This window comes from Neodiprion fabricii, chromosome 3 (assembly GCF_021155785.1).
Source record: "Neodiprion fabricii isolate iyNeoFabr1 chromosome 3, iyNeoFabr1.1, whole genome shotgun sequence".
Taxonomy (NCBI): domain Eukaryota; kingdom Metazoa; phylum Arthropoda; class Insecta; order Hymenoptera; family Diprionidae; genus Neodiprion; species Neodiprion fabricii.
The window spans coordinates 19,165,954-19,181,573 of NC_060241.1; the positions used below are offsets into that span (position 1 = coordinate 19,165,954).

The 15,620-nt window shown below is 38.7% G+C and overlaps 1 protein-coding gene across 2 annotated transcripts in view; it reads right to left on the bottom strand.

Moving 5' to 3' along the window:
• LOC124177440 (low-density lipoprotein receptor-related protein 2) overlaps positions 1-15,620 on the bottom strand; it is a 55,533-nt gene that overhangs the window by 11,666 nt on the left and 28,247 nt on the right. For both annotated transcript variants that reach the window (XM_046559791.1, XM_046559790.1), the window contains exons 3-10: positions 14,843-14,974; positions 10,034-10,312; positions 9,665-9,919; positions 9,465-9,581; positions 6,367-8,461; positions 5,173-6,045; positions 4,040-4,961; positions 526-3,835 (exon numbers count right to left, since the gene is read on the bottom strand). In XM_046559791.1, the coding sequence (XP_046415747.1) occupies positions 526-3,835; positions 4,040-4,961; positions 5,173-6,045; positions 6,367-8,461; positions 9,465-9,581; positions 9,665-9,919; positions 10,034-10,312; positions 14,843-14,974 (7,983 nt within the window). The remainder of the gene's footprint in view (positions 1-525; positions 3,836-4,039; positions 4,962-5,172; positions 6,046-6,366; positions 8,462-9,464; positions 9,582-9,664; positions 9,920-10,033; positions 10,313-14,842; positions 14,975-15,620) is intronic.

Genomic DNA, 15,620 nt, shown 5'->3' on the forward strand with positions numbered 1-15,620 from the left:
AAACAAGTATAAGTTTGACTCTTTCTTTTGGGACTTTGTTATACTATGTGAAAGTACCTTATTCGATTGTTTTAAAAAATTTTGGCATTCTGTTCTAGAGTTCTTAACAGCCAACATTTGGCAATTGTTGAAATCAAAGTATTTTCAACGGATGATATTGCGGAACTGGAAAGTTATACCAATAGAAATAATGTTGTCATTGGATTGGTTTTAAGTTCAACATTTTGAAAAAATACCTTCATAGTTTCGCAATAACAGTTTGGTTGCCAAGTAATGATGTCGAAAAGAAAATCTGATATTTCAAGAACGTGAAATTTTGTGAAAAGGTGTAATAATAAGGCTAAAAATTTCAAGTCGTGAATATTTCATTGTTCATTGCAGATTTTTTCAATTTATGGGAGGTAGCTGTTCAAATTTTCAGTTGTGCCAGACTTCAAGAGACTTTGAGTAACAATAAAAATTTGCTGATATTTCCATACCATACTTATTTTTACAAAACTATAGCAATTGTCAATATAAACTTACAACAATATTGGGGATTCTCATCAGATTGATCGCCACAGTCGTCATCACCGTCGCATGCCCACATTCTAGAAATACATCGTCCGTTGCTGCAGGTAAATTTGTTTGCATCGCAGGAGACATTATTGGATACACACATCCTACCCTCGTTCACGACCTTGCTGCTCTGATTGCACTTGCATTCTACTGTTCCATTGGGTCTAGGGAAACAAGCGTGATCACATCCTCCATTATTTATGTTGCATGGATTGACACTGCACTGTTGCCTGGCTGGTGAGTATATATGCAAATCTCTAGGTGAATCTTCAAGCCGTTTGACAAGCTCAATCATGTTGGCTCCGGTGTGTTTTTCGGCCCTGAACACGCCCCTCAGTTGCAAGTCTGTCCAGTATATATATTGGCGGAAGATTGTTATCGCAAATGGATAGATTGTCGCTGCTACAAGTACTTCTCGGTTTCGACCTTCGAGGTCTGACCTTTCGATATTCTCCCTCACTGCATCTGTCCAGTACAACATACGGTCATCATAATCAATGGCCAAACCGCTTGGCTGCGATAAGTCCTTTTCAATAATAGCTTTCTTCAAAGAGCCGGCCATAGTTGTGCGGAAAATTTTACCCGAAGTACCAAAACGTCCCCAGTCAGTATAATACAACGTTCCATTACAAGGGTCAACAACGATCGCCCGAGGCCTGTCGACTCTGGCTATCATAATGATGTCACCTCCATCTACATTCATTGCATAAATACTGTTGTTTGACGAATCTGTCCAGTACACCTTCTTCTGAGTCCAATCGTACGATATTCCCTCAGGATTAATACCTGAGTCAATTAGATTATGAATCTCCATAGATGAAGATGGATCCTCGAGATGCATCCAACTGATCTTTGCCCAGGGCCTGATTTGGGTGAAAAACAGTTTCTTGTCTTGATAATCAAAATCAATACCCACAGCATTAGTCAAATTACCTACAGGCTTAAACGGAAGGCTTGTGTCCTGGGGATTTAAGTTAATAGCTCGTATTTCCGTTCGTGTTGCAAAAACAAGATATTCGTTAACGAATTGGCATTTCTTTCCATCCGGAGCAAGCTTTCCAATTGCACAGTCACACTTATACGGCTTCGGTTCACCTATAGGAAACGAAAAGCACAGCTGCTCACATCCTCCATTAGGCGTCTGAACACAGGGGTTTGTGTTATCAAGTGGCTGGCTGCTCTGATCGAATATAACTATGTCTCTGAGCTTGGGAAGGTTGGTTCTGACTGTCTGCGGCAGAGAAGTATTGCCCGGTAGTTTGGTGGCCTTGAATACAGCCGCGTGGTTGCGGTCCACCCAATAAACGTCCCCACCATATATAGCAACACCCATTGGATTGGGAAGATTTCGGCGAATCGACTGTCTGTTTCCTCCAGTATAAGAGACCTTCTGTATCATATCGAGAGTTGAATCGACCCAGTAAACGTCATGGGTCATCATATCGATGGTTAGATCTCTGGGTGTGGTTATTCCAGTTGTTACTATTGGTGTCCACTTGCTTCCATCCAAACAAGACTTTCCAATCTTTGGGTGCTGGCCATAGTCGATCCAGTAGAGAAATTTTTTGACAGGATTAACAGCGAGCTCACGAGGAGCATCAGTCGTCGTTTTAACAAGAATTTTTCTGTTACTACCATCAAGCCAGCAGACCTCGACGTAATTCTCGTGAGGAAACACGTTCGAGAAGTATAGATTACCGGCGACCCAGTCAATCGTCAACCCTCGTATACCGTTAGACCCAATACCTTCTTTTATCACCTGCTTTATTTCTGTGCCGTTTGGTCTCACCCTGAAGATACCGTTCCAAATACCGCGGTTAAATTCTACCCAGTAAATCCAGTTCGCGGCATAGTCAACGTCAATGTGTAAAATGTGATGGCCTGGACCTGCAATAGGGACCATCGCCTCTTTAGCATCCTTGAGGCTGTAACCTCGTACTACGTCCAGTTGGCTGACTACAGCGAATGTTTGAAACGGCTCACAGGCAGTATTCCCCACTTTCTTGTATCCCACACTACAGGCGCATACGCTGGTCCATGAAGTCGAGGGCAGACAGATTTGATCGCAACCTCCATTGTTCATGAGGCACGGGTGCGGACGGGTGACCCGTTTTTTATAGATTGTCAAAGTTTTTAAATCCGCATCATTGCTAATTATCACCTGAGCATTGTCTCCATTAGGTAGGTCGACTTTTTCGATTTTATCAAAGATTGGGTCGAGATAGTAAAGCCTTGACTCGTAGACCGCGATGGATTTTGGCAGGGCAATATTATTATCAGCGGTCAAGATGGTTTTCAGATTTTTTCCGTCACTGGTCATGGATTTGATATAAACTGGATACTGAGAACTGAAGTATACAGTCTTTGTTGATACGTCAAATGTGATGGCTTCTGGTCTGAAATCGTCTTCGACGAGTACCATGGGATCAGACCCATCCATATTGACCCTCCCGATTTTTATGGGTACCAAAAAACCGCCATCGTCAATCCAGAAAATGTGTCCGTTTGTAGGATCAAGACACATCGCCTTTGGCTTGGCAACAGATGTCCTGTTTCCTGTATTGGCAATGATCACTGATCGATATCGCATCTTACCATCAATCTTAATTGCCTCTATGTTAGAAGCAACGCGATTTCCTATAAACAGGTTTCGCCCGAGCCAGTCTACAGCCATTGTTGCGGCAGAACCGACAATTCCTGAGTCGCCACTTGGATTTGGAAATTCGGTTTTGTTGCCACCCTCATAAGGGATTGTATAAATGGTTCCATTCTCACTGTCACCATCCCTACCCTGAATCCAGTAGATCATTCTGTCACGTCTATCAAAGTCGATTAGTCTACCGCCATCGACTCCAATTACGGGCGTAATCAATCCGGTGGTAACATCTCCCGCTGTAAGAGAAACATCGACGATCTGCGAGCCCCGCAAGATCATTAGGTACGGCACGTCCTCTTCTATGCACATTCCACCAGTGGCCGATAGTCTGTAGCCTGCGTGACACTTACACGTGTATCCAAGCGGGTTGCTGGGCGATAAGAGGCACAGATGAGAGCATGGTAATTTGGCGCAGGGATTATCCGACAAGGGCTGCAAGGCCGGATGGTGAACGTGGATAGAAAGCGGTTGCGAGATAAGGTGAGAAACTACAGTCTGGTTTACTCCCTTGAACTTATGTGCTGATAACACTCTGTTCAGCTGTCTGTCTGTCCAGTATAACGTATCCTCAAATAACGTTAAAGAATGGGGATGTAACAAATAATGTGATGCGGCCAAAACCTGAAAAAATTGTGTAAACAAAAAGGTATTATTGATTTGTAGCACAATTTTTCAACTTTGAACTAATATTACTATAATGGAACATGACTATGCAGAATGAGAATCAGCAAGAGATTTTTTATCATATGTGAACAGAACGTTGTATAATTAAGTTGGTTAAGTTGGTAATTACATGAAATTTGATTTTCGACGTTAGTCACTAACCTGAATCCTTCCCGTTCCGTTGTATAAGCAAGTATCGATAAAGTCCAGTTTACTATCAGCGAAATAAACTCTCTGAGTAGCCACGTCAAGGGTAAGACCATTCGGCCAGTAGATTTTCGTGTTTATAATTATTGATCTGTTTGTGCCGTCCATTCCGATTCGTTCAATCCTCGGGTTCTCTCCCCAATCAGTCCAAAACAGCCATCGAGCTCCAGGGCTTGGATCTAGACACATTCCACGAGGCTGAGTGATGTTTTCTTTAACAAGTACGATCCTGTTAGTCCCATTTTCACGTGCAACTTCGATAGTGTTTAGTTTAGAATCGAGCCAATACAAGTTCTGGCCAATCCAGTCATAAGCAAGGCCTTCGACAAGGTCTAGACCAGTCGAAATAACGTCCTGTGGATCGTAACCGCGGTCTAACCTCGATATTTTCTTTAGTTTCATGTCCGACCAGAATATCGTTCCTGTATGCATGTTACTCGCCGTAGCTACTACATTTTCGACATTTATCGGAACGCGCTCTAGAGCCTGGTCCTTCAAATCAGCAACAAGAATTGTATGCCTGTTAGAAATGATCAGGAAAGCTGCGCTGTGATTGAAAGCTTTACAAGTATGTTTATCTGGCTCCAACGTGTACCCATTTACACAGTCACAGTGATAACTGCCCTTTGTATTGACACATGTTTGGGAACAGTGGCCAGGAGGATCGCATTCATCTAAATCTTCACATTCGAATCCATCCTTCATCAGTACTTCACCATCTGGACAGGTACATTGAGCGCCAAGTGGGGTCAACATGCAACCATTGGTACACAATCCGCCTTGGTGTTCACACTCGTCTAATTCACAGCCCAGCCCTTCGTCACCTCCGTTTGGACAGTCCAGCTTACCGTCACAGACATTCGTGGCATTGATGCATCTATAAAAAGCGCGTGTTTGTGTATATCAATTTCTAATATACTTTTTTTTTATCAGAAGGTGTTATTTCAGAAAGGTTGTTTTACCAAGGAAGTCTAATATTTGTTAAATGTTTGCAAATATCCGCTTGTGAAGCGGAATTCAATTGAAGCACATGTTGATATATTACAAAATCGTTATTAACAAATGCTAATTAACCTTCCATGTCTTACCTGTTTGTAACATTGGGGCATTTCCATTCCCCAGAATCACATTTGAAAGGAGGAGGGCCACAGGCATGTAGACTGGTGTCTTCGTCTGATCCATCCCCGCAGTCGTCTGTCCCATCGCATATGTAAGCTTTGAAGATGCACCTTGAGTTGTTGCACTTATAGTACCCAGTCTGGCATTGAACTTCGCCGCAGGATTCAGGCTCATCAGATTTGTCATCACAATCAGGAGTACCATCGCAATACCAACTTCTTGGAATGCAAATTCCTGACATAACGCACTGGAATTGTTTTTCCGTGTTGCACTGGTTGGGTTCTACCGTAGGACACCCAACTTCATCACTTCCGTCATTACAGTCCGATATACCATCGCATTTGTATGACTCCAAGACACACATTTTTTTATCAGCGCAAGTAAATTGTGTGCTCAAACATGTCACAGGGGGACAGTCCATCTCGTCCTGGTGATCAAAGCAGTCGTTGTCACCGTCACATACCCAGGATTGTGGTATGCAGTGGCCAGATCTTGGACAAGTAAACTGAAAGTATGCACAAGTTTTAGCAGCGCATGTTTCTCCTTCATCCGAACTATCTCCACAGTCATTTTCTGAATCGCATTTCCATGTCTCTGGGATACATCGGTTATTATCGCAGGTGAATTGGCCAGCACTGCAAGTGACATTGGCGCAACCAGTCTCATCGCTGTAATCACCACAGTCGTTCTCGGTATCGCATTTGAAGGTCATAGGAATACATCTGCCAGATTTACACTGGAATTCATGTGTCGCGCATGTCGGTTTTGTACAATTCTGCTCCTCGTCACTGTTGTCTAAGCAATCGTCATCCCCGTCGCACACCCAAGATTTAGGTACACACCTATAATTAGACAAATGTTCGAATTTAAAGAAATATCAACATTGTAAAGAATCATCATATTTGGTACCACAGCTTTAGATTACTGTACAGTGTACTAGTCCACATTGAAATGGTAAGAAACCAGTGACTGCTCATCTAGCTTAAAAAATTTTCAACATATTTTATTTGATTCAAATGATGAACAAAATGACGCAGCTTCGCTTCATTTTCGATAATTTGGAGACAGAAGAAGATTAAATGTATGTTTAAAACATACTATTTATAATATTTTTTACAGTAATTATTTTCAGTGACGATAATAATATGAGACTTCGTGCAGACCTTTGATTGTGGCACGTGAAATCCCACAAGTTTGGGCAAGCCTGTACAGGGGGTTCGCCATGGGGATCAGCACTGCACGTTCTTGCATTATCGTTGAGCTTTTCTCCATATGGACATCCGCACACATTGGAGAGGTGAAGATCGCCAAAGCCAGAAGTAGAGTTGTTTGGAATGGCAAAGCAGAGTTTCTCGCAACCTCCGTTGTTTATAAAACAAGGATGAGTTGTGTGTCGTTCTTGAATGTCTCGACTGAATACTTTCACCCCATAGAGTCGATTGGTCGCCGGTTCTCTCACGAGGACAGCCTCCCGTTCTCCAGTTTCTTTATGCAATTTTATTATAGCATCAAGCCTCCAATCTGTTATATACATCCAGTCTTCGTGTATAGCAATTGAAAATGGATGTCGAATGAGCCTAGAATTGACTGTCCTAACGTCAGTTCCATCCAGATCAGAGTGTTGAACATGATCTAGGAGGGCGTCACACCAATACAGTCTATCATTTTTAAAATCGATAGCCAAACCGTTTGGCCATCCAAGTGTCAAATTTTTTAAAACCATCAAATTTGTTCCATCCATTTGAGCCCTACTGATATTAGCCGGTCTGTCCCATTCAGAGAAGAATATAAATCCTCGATTAGGATGTACGACAATTGCTCGAGGCCTTTTAAGGTTCTTCAGCAGCGTTCTTCGATATGTTACATTCTTGGTACTTAGAACGTTTAATGTTCCCTTCCTAGAATCGATGTAGTACAAGTTTTTAGCTACCCAATCGACAGCCAGGCCTTCTACACCTTCATTTTGGCTCGCAAGGACGATTTCGCGGCCAGTTCCGTTCTGATGAACTCTGTATATAACGTCCTGAAGTACATCGCTGTAGTAAATGTACTGATCGTAGGCATCGTAATCTAATCCAACAAATCTGGCCCTTCTCGAAACGACAGGAAGTATTGCATCGCTGAATCCTTCTGTTACAGGGTCTAGTACCCGCCCTTTGATAAACCTCTGCTGTGAATACATAAGAAAGTCCTGTACTAAGTTACAGTTTCTCAAATCTTTAGAAAGCTTCCATCCAATGTCACAAGCACATCGATAGCCCAATCCGCTTTCTCGCCCGCCAGCAGCCGTCACAATGCACATGTGCTGACAGCCACCATTATTGTTTCCACAGGGGTTTGGAACGGCAGTCTGTACCAGTGGGTGCAACGCCTTAAGGCCCTTAGTGTCTCTAGCCTTGAATATACTCTGTATAGAATAATTACCCTGAGTTTTATCGACGCTCATAACCGACTGCTTTGTACTATCGGTCCAAAATATACGATTCTCAAACAGTGTCAGGCGCATCGGAGAGGGGACATGATTTCCGCGCAGCACCATTACTCTTCCATTCCCCATGTAGTCAGTGGTCTCGATATAATCGAGCAGAGAGTCGCACCAGTATACCCTTGAGGCAATAATATCCACTGCGACACCAGACACCTTATAAGCTGCCTCTGAAACGATTGGAAACGCCGAAGTTCCATCCATGTTTGTTCTCAGCACTTGTTTGCTGTCTGCTATGAACATGAGTCCCACGGTTGGGTCCAGAGCAATATCGGCAGGGCTAGTTAGGTTTGAGCCAACTGCAATACCGTGATATCTTCCATCCAGTTCAAAAACGTCCACTTTTTGTCCCACCGAGTCTGCGACATAGAGTTTTTCTCCTATCCAGTCGATCGCGATTGCAACAGGGGACCATGAGCCTGGTAATGCGATGTCTGCACCAAGCATATATGACCTTTTCCCCGTGAGAAGCGGCTCGGAGTGAACTTTTCGGGTCTTAACGTCGCTCCAAAATACCTGCCCCTTTGAGTAAAGGTAATCGATGCCACTAGCTCCTGTCGTATTGGCTATTATTCTCCGTTCATCTCCGCTAGCTGACATACGCCATATCGCCCGATCCTGAGCCAGCAGTAACTCCAACATTGAACTGTTGTTTGCTTGACACTGGTTTTTTCCATGCAACGTGTATCCTGGTGCGCAACTACATTTATATGAACCTTCTAAGTTGAAGCATAATTGTTCGCAGAATCCCCACTCCTTGCACTCATCTTTATCTGCAATTTCGTATTAAAAATGAAACCAAGTCTGGTTTATGAATAATTGCAGGTGGAAATATTTCGAAGTGAAGTCATGAGCTATCGAAGGCTATTACATGGCTTAAATTCATACTTTCATAACTGATTTAATTATGAATTAAAAGATAATCTTATGAACAAGATAAAAGTGTTCAAAATTAGTAATTATGAATAGAATGAAAAAAATACCAAGCATCAGACTTGTAATCTCCTATCTTCACTCGATCCGCTGGTTTCAACTAGAGTTCGAATCCATTGAAGGAACCAAGTATAAGCGAGCAGACTGTTGAAGAAGTTAGTAAATTTTGGAAATTTATATCTTGACAACGAATTATTCAATTCAATCGACGTTCATTATATTCAATACTATGTAGACCAAGCTTTATTTATATTTTGTTTTTATTAGGATCTAACAATGGGAACCATTGTTATTCACAATAATGCCCACCATTTTGCTTGATAATATGTTCTGCATTGCCTACGATATTTGAAAACCGATTTAAATTAACTTTAAAGATAATATTTTTGGATAGTATATCCATTTACCATAATCCGCACTTTTTTTTAATGTTACGTAAGTGTTTAAAGTGTAAAATAAATTTTTTCATCCAATACTTACGACTTTTAATTTCGTTGACAAGAAAAGTGTAATATTTTTTCAAAAGTGGCATTGTGGCGAGAAAGGAAAATGTCTAAAAATACTGTCTCCAAATTTTGAGTAATCTGTTAAGCTGTTTTGATGATATCATGGAGATGCAAAGGATGCCAGAGTGAAATGTTGGACGTTATTAGGTCAATAACCATGCTATTTCTTGATTGATTCTAGTAAAAAAATTATGCAAATGAAGGAGGTTTTGAATGAGAACAAAACTCCCAAATCACATAAATAATTGGTTGTTCAGATATAAATTGCCAATTTTCACGCCTCTTTTCACCTGTCTATTTTTATACATACAATCTTAAAAAAGTTTTGCACACATACCTAAGCAGGTGCGGGAATCATTAGCAACAACGTAGCCTTCAGGGCAAAAGCAAACACCTCCTGATGGGGAAGCTTGGCACTTATATTGACAACCCAAGGAGCCACAGAGACTGGTAGCTGTAAGAGTTATCAATTTTTTCAGATTTCTCGATCATTTAATAATACTATTGTATGCTGTATTAAATTCAATTATTACGTACAACAAGCGGTTTCCTCGTCAGCACCATCTTCGCAATCTCGTTTACCATCGCAGAGTTGAGATTTGTTAATGCAGAGTGGCGTACCTCTGGAGGTACCCTTTGGGCACAAGAATTTGTTACCTGGACAGACCGTTGCAGTGCAATTTGTTTCGTCCGATCTATCTGAACAGTCCATGTGTCCATCGCAGCGATAAGCACTAGGAATACAGAGTGCATTGGCACATCGAAACTGATTGTTGAGGCATGAAGGAAAGGCTAGAAAATATTTAATTATATTTTTTTACCAAGTTCAGACATTGAATACTCATAAGAATTGAAATGAAGAAAATCTTGACCGTCAAATCAAGTGAAAATTATTTAACCACTTACTACAGTGTTCCTCGTCGCTGTTGTCACGACAGTGTTCCTCTGTACACTTCTCACTACAGTCGTCTCTGTGATTGCACTTCAAGTTCAGATCAATACATCGTTGAGTAGTATTGCACCTGAACTGATCGAGTCTGCACGGTCTGGATCCAATCAAGCAGCCTTCTTCATCTTTTCCATTTCTGCAATCGAGGTAACCGTTGCATCTTTTTTCCTTTGGTAAGCAAGGGCCAGCAGTTGTTCCGCCGCACCTGAAGTCGTCCGGTTGACATTTTCTGTAAGCTGTAATTATGAAATAGGAAAAAAAAAATAAAAATCCTCTATCAAATTACATCAAATTAAAAATAGGAGAAATGAAAAACTAAGGAAAGGAGGGAAATGGCACTGTGATAAAAAAAAAATCCATTTACCTCAAGAATTGATATAACTTTTCTGAAAGAGGAATTAATAGAGGAAGGATGGTGAAGAGGAACATGAAGACCAATGATTGTCAAATCTTTTTGGAATCCAACCAAAAATAGAATTAAAAACATCTACGTAAAAACTTTTTTTTTCAACAGATTAATATTCAATTTTAGAAAATCAGGAGACTAGGTTTGGCAGACTGAAAAATTGTCATCAATTTGATAAATCAGTCTGCAGATAGATGCAGGAAAGAAAAATCTTACATCAACACTGATATTACAAAGAGACATACCACAGTATAATTAAGATGATGCTTTGAAAACTATGGATCATGAGTTTACGTAATTAATTTGTGGGTGAAAACGTTCAATTAACGTTGCTGGAGCATAAAGTAGAATTGAGTTCCGTCTGTCTTTTTTATTTTTTTATTTCCTATGAAATGAGAATAATATACGAGGTAAACAAATAATTGGTTGTGCTATCTGCATAGAATTTATTACCTGGTGCTTGAAGATTTGAATTCCGAGTTTTTACCATTTCTTTAGTTATCGTTAAGAACTAAGCATTTTCAATAGCAGCAGTAGTTGATTAAAAATTTCAGCAACCAGGTAAATAGTTTTTCTCATATAACTCTATTTCTGTATTTCAAACTTAAGGATTTGCACATTGATGCATCAGCATGTATACGTATTATATACGAATGTAATTATAATAAATCCGGAATGGGAGCGTAATTGAGTATTTCAATGAAATTTTTTTTTCCATTTTTAGAGGTGCATAATGCAGTGCAAGACAAAATAATGAGGACGTATTTTTTGTTTTTCGTTAAAAATGATAATTTTTCATGTTATAGGTGATTAAATTTCACTGATTTTAATATATATAGATATATCTTATCATGGGTGACGTCACAATGTTATAGTTTTCAATCTGTTATATTAATGGCAATTTTGATTCATTGGAAAAATAAAAAATACGTCCAAAATATTTTTTTCCAATCTAGAAGAATATGAAATAAAAAAATTTTATTCAAATACTCAATTATAATAAATCTCGGTCTAGACGAAAACAGATGATAAAGGTTGACAATCTGTGTACAAAATGCACTGTAAAAAATAAGAAAAATAAGGGAATAAATAAAGAGCTACATTTAGTCTGTAAGTTTAGAAAAAAAAGACAAAGACACAATAATACAAAGAGAAACGAAGAGAAAAAGATCATATATTATATAGCGAGAATAATAACATCTGCTCTTGACAGCATCTGTGTACACCCATTCTTGAACGAATTCTTTTAACGTATACTAGCTGCAATTAGTTTGAATAACAAAGAAGCTAGCACTGAATATATTACAATTAAAAACTTTAATAAAATACTGCATGACATATAAAAATTCTGCGGGAGCTGTTATTCAGCAAACATAGCTGGTATATTTGTCGTAAGTAATATGCAAGCAGTTGTGATAAATATTATTAATCTTATTAAAGTATTAATTATTATTTTCATAGATTCTGTCAAATTTTCTAACAAGAAATCTAATTTATATGAAGTTTTCCATAATTTCATGCTTACGTTTTATTTATTATTCCACAATTATCAAAGCTCAGGATCCGTTGATGGATTATTTACTAGTTTCGGACATTATCGAAAATTACATGAAGTTGAGAAAGAGAACGAGAAAAAACAATACTAACTATAATAAAATTTAAAGCGTCGTATTGAGCGAAAATATACGTGTTTTGCAATTTCTTTCAATTTTTAATACATTTTAGCAAATGATGAGAAATAGCTTATAGTATATAGGTTTACGAAAATGTATACATAATTATAAACGTCACATCTGTCGATTACGACATTAACTTTCAGCGGTTCAATAACGGTCGTCGTAACAATATCCATATTATTCGAACAGTTATTGCAGGTGCGAGGCATCAATATACATAACAGAGCATATACAATACATAAGTATACGATCAGGATGATGTGTAATTCGTTCTACATACCTCACAACGGAGGGACGCGACATCGTTATTCAGGTACAAATTTAAATCGATTCAGAACTTAAGAAAGCGTGAAAATGTGCTACAGCCACCCAGCGTAAAATTGCAAATGTGCGTCAATCACGTATGCGTATCTCTTCTCTTCTCTACATACCGAGAGTTCTTTTTAAAAACTTGCTAAATTTTGATTGGCTGACATGCGTGCTTGCAGCCTAGGCAAGCCTTCGCTGATAAAAACAAATTCCCTAGAATCGACTGGTTGACAAGTGACAGTCAACCATAACCTCTGAACAATTAATTTCGTTACGTGATAAGCACTTATAGCGCTTCTGGCATTCAACGTGGAACTAAGGCCGGTGATTTCATTGGCTTGTTCCGTTAGATCGGATCAATGAACACAGTCTTCTTGTGGATTACGAACGAGCTCCTGTCACCTTATTTACGAAAAGCTAACTGATGGTATAGGTTTTCCCTGATAACGTGTGCTTTTATAAGTCTCTATCTCCCTGTCGGAAGCGAAAGAAATTCTGAAATCGTAAAAGCGGTGAATATTCAACAAGTCGGTAGTTCCGATCGGCCATGTTTGATGTGAAGTAATTTTATTTATTTCATTATTATTCATAATAAACATTATAAGCGATCTACGTTAGCAATGGCTGAGATAGGGACATACACTTAGGCCGTGTTCAAAAATTGACTGACAGTACTGTCAGCAATCTTTCATCTCTTTTGCGCTTCCAAGTTCGTGAATAGCTTTGACTCTGTCCTAGGGAATTTTCAGCACTGTCAGTCAATTCACGAACACAGCCTTACATTCAAGTTACGATTGAAAAAATTTCCTAGGCAGATTCGCACCGCCGTTCTCGCACAAGGAAATGGATGAAACGAAGGAAAAAATTCGACAAGGAAATTTGCCGCGATCCACACTATGCGTCAGTCACTCTGCCTACCTTAGAGCAGGTAAAAGCTGCCTATTATGCTGGTAACATTTTCACGAAGTAGGCTGTGTTTATAGTTGCAACTGTCAAGCAGTCCTTTCAAGAAGAACTATCGGTATATAAAACTCAACGTCTCTCTGTCTGTCTGGCTGTCTGTCCGTATGTTCACGTATAACTCCAAAAGTACTAAACCGATTACGACTATTTCTTTTCTTGTTATTTTGTAGATAGACAGATCGTCTGGCCAGGTTTTAGGCTATATTTCGTTACAACGAGATCCATAGTTTTGGAGATATAACGGTATTTGTAGGCCAAGTCGGAACGAGATGACACATTTATGCGAACGCTGATTAAACTCTTACGGATAGAGGAAAGTTATGTTAAAGAGCTTTCAAGGGCTCGGTGAGCTCTACAAAAAAAAAGTCCGGAAGAGCATATGGCTATGTCTAATATTTTTGTTACTAGAAGCATTTGAAAATATTCGCGGGTGGAGTGGCAATGGGCTGCTAGTACGTAAATATAAAGAAAAAAGTTTCACAGGGTGCTTGATATAATTTGCTCCGTGTTCCGGAGATTATTATTGTCGTGAATATTCGCGTTTGAATAAAAACAACCTCGAATATTTCCTAAAATTTTTCATGAAACTCTATTTACCTACACAATCAAACTTGATTATATCATGGGAATATTTGAGATTTATCAGCATTATTATTATTATTGTTGTTGTTGTTGTTGTTGTTGTTATTGTTGATATTTTTGTTGTGACTATTAATGGCAGCTTGCCGAATTGGAGAGAAAATTCAAAGCTTTAAAGGAAAAAGAAGAAGTTTGGTAATAAAATTTATTGCGGTAAGGTCCATTCTAGGTTTTGCCTCCAAAATCACATCATTAAGCATTCAAAGGAAACAACTGCAGAAATCATTGGGAAGGTTATGGCTGTCAAAGTTTTATGAGGTCGAAGTTCTTAACCCGAGGGCAACGAAATTTGGATGAAAATTCAGTTAGTCAATTATTCCAAGTTTAGAGGATGGTATAAAAAAAAATCAGTGAGCTAATTTGATAATCTCCCAAAATATCGTCGCAGTGGCAAATTAGAATAGAATTGAAAGAATCTATGTACAAATATAGATGTTTAAATTTGGCAAGAATTATGTGAATAATCATGAGACCAAATTTTTAAATGCGTAATTCGTCATAGTCGCTATACTCGCACATTTTTTGATTCTTAATAATTGGCGAACAATATAAATTTAAAAATCAATAATAAAATATATACAAAATCAACAGTGAATCAGAATTGTCAGATCTAAAAAGAACTCGAGACCCACTCAATTACATTGACAATGAGTCAAATGTATACTGTAATATTGGGGGAAAAAAACACTGCATTGCCAATTTTTTATTTCAAGATACCTGTGATAAATTATTGAATATGCAGTATTATATGTAATGTAATCATTGTCACTTACTGCAGTCAGCTTCGTCCGTTCCATCGACACAATCTACCGTCATGTCGCATCTTTGGTAGGGTGGTATGCAATATGTCTTATTGAAGACGTATTGGCGGCACGAAATCTGCCCCAAATCGCACTCGGGTGGCGCTGAGGAGAATAAAATTTCATTCCAATCAGTTACAATTCGTTAAAATACCTACATATAATCGTTTTTCCCTTATTCAATGACTATAACTTTTAATTATTATTTATAATCGGTTTGAGAAGTTAAAGCAAATAAAGAAAATTGGAAGTTGAGACGAAAAACGTAGTCCCCCAATTTTCAAATGATAATGATACTACCTATAAATCTAGAAAAATCTGTTCATTTTTATACAAAGCATTGAGAGCTACGTAGGTAAAGTTATGAGATCTTTTTTTTTTGTCTAATGAAAACACAAGGAAATAAATTTACTGTTTAAATTCTCGTTAGAAAAAAATTAGAAAAAAAAACATCGCGGTAACATAACTTTGGTTTATCCAAACGATATATTCTTCTCATTGTGGGGCTTGCCGCATATATATAATACATATTGTATTGTAGTTCTTTTACATAGGTATACAGGACATACCCGGATGTAAAATAATTGACCTCGACACGAATGTATTTGTAAGTGCATATAAAAAGAAAAAGAAACGTTAACAAAAGAGTGATATATGTATACAAAAATATTATTGCCGGTGAATTTGAATCATAATATTGCTGATGATGTCTCGTCGAAATAGAAAAAAACATTTTCATTCATTCGAGTAC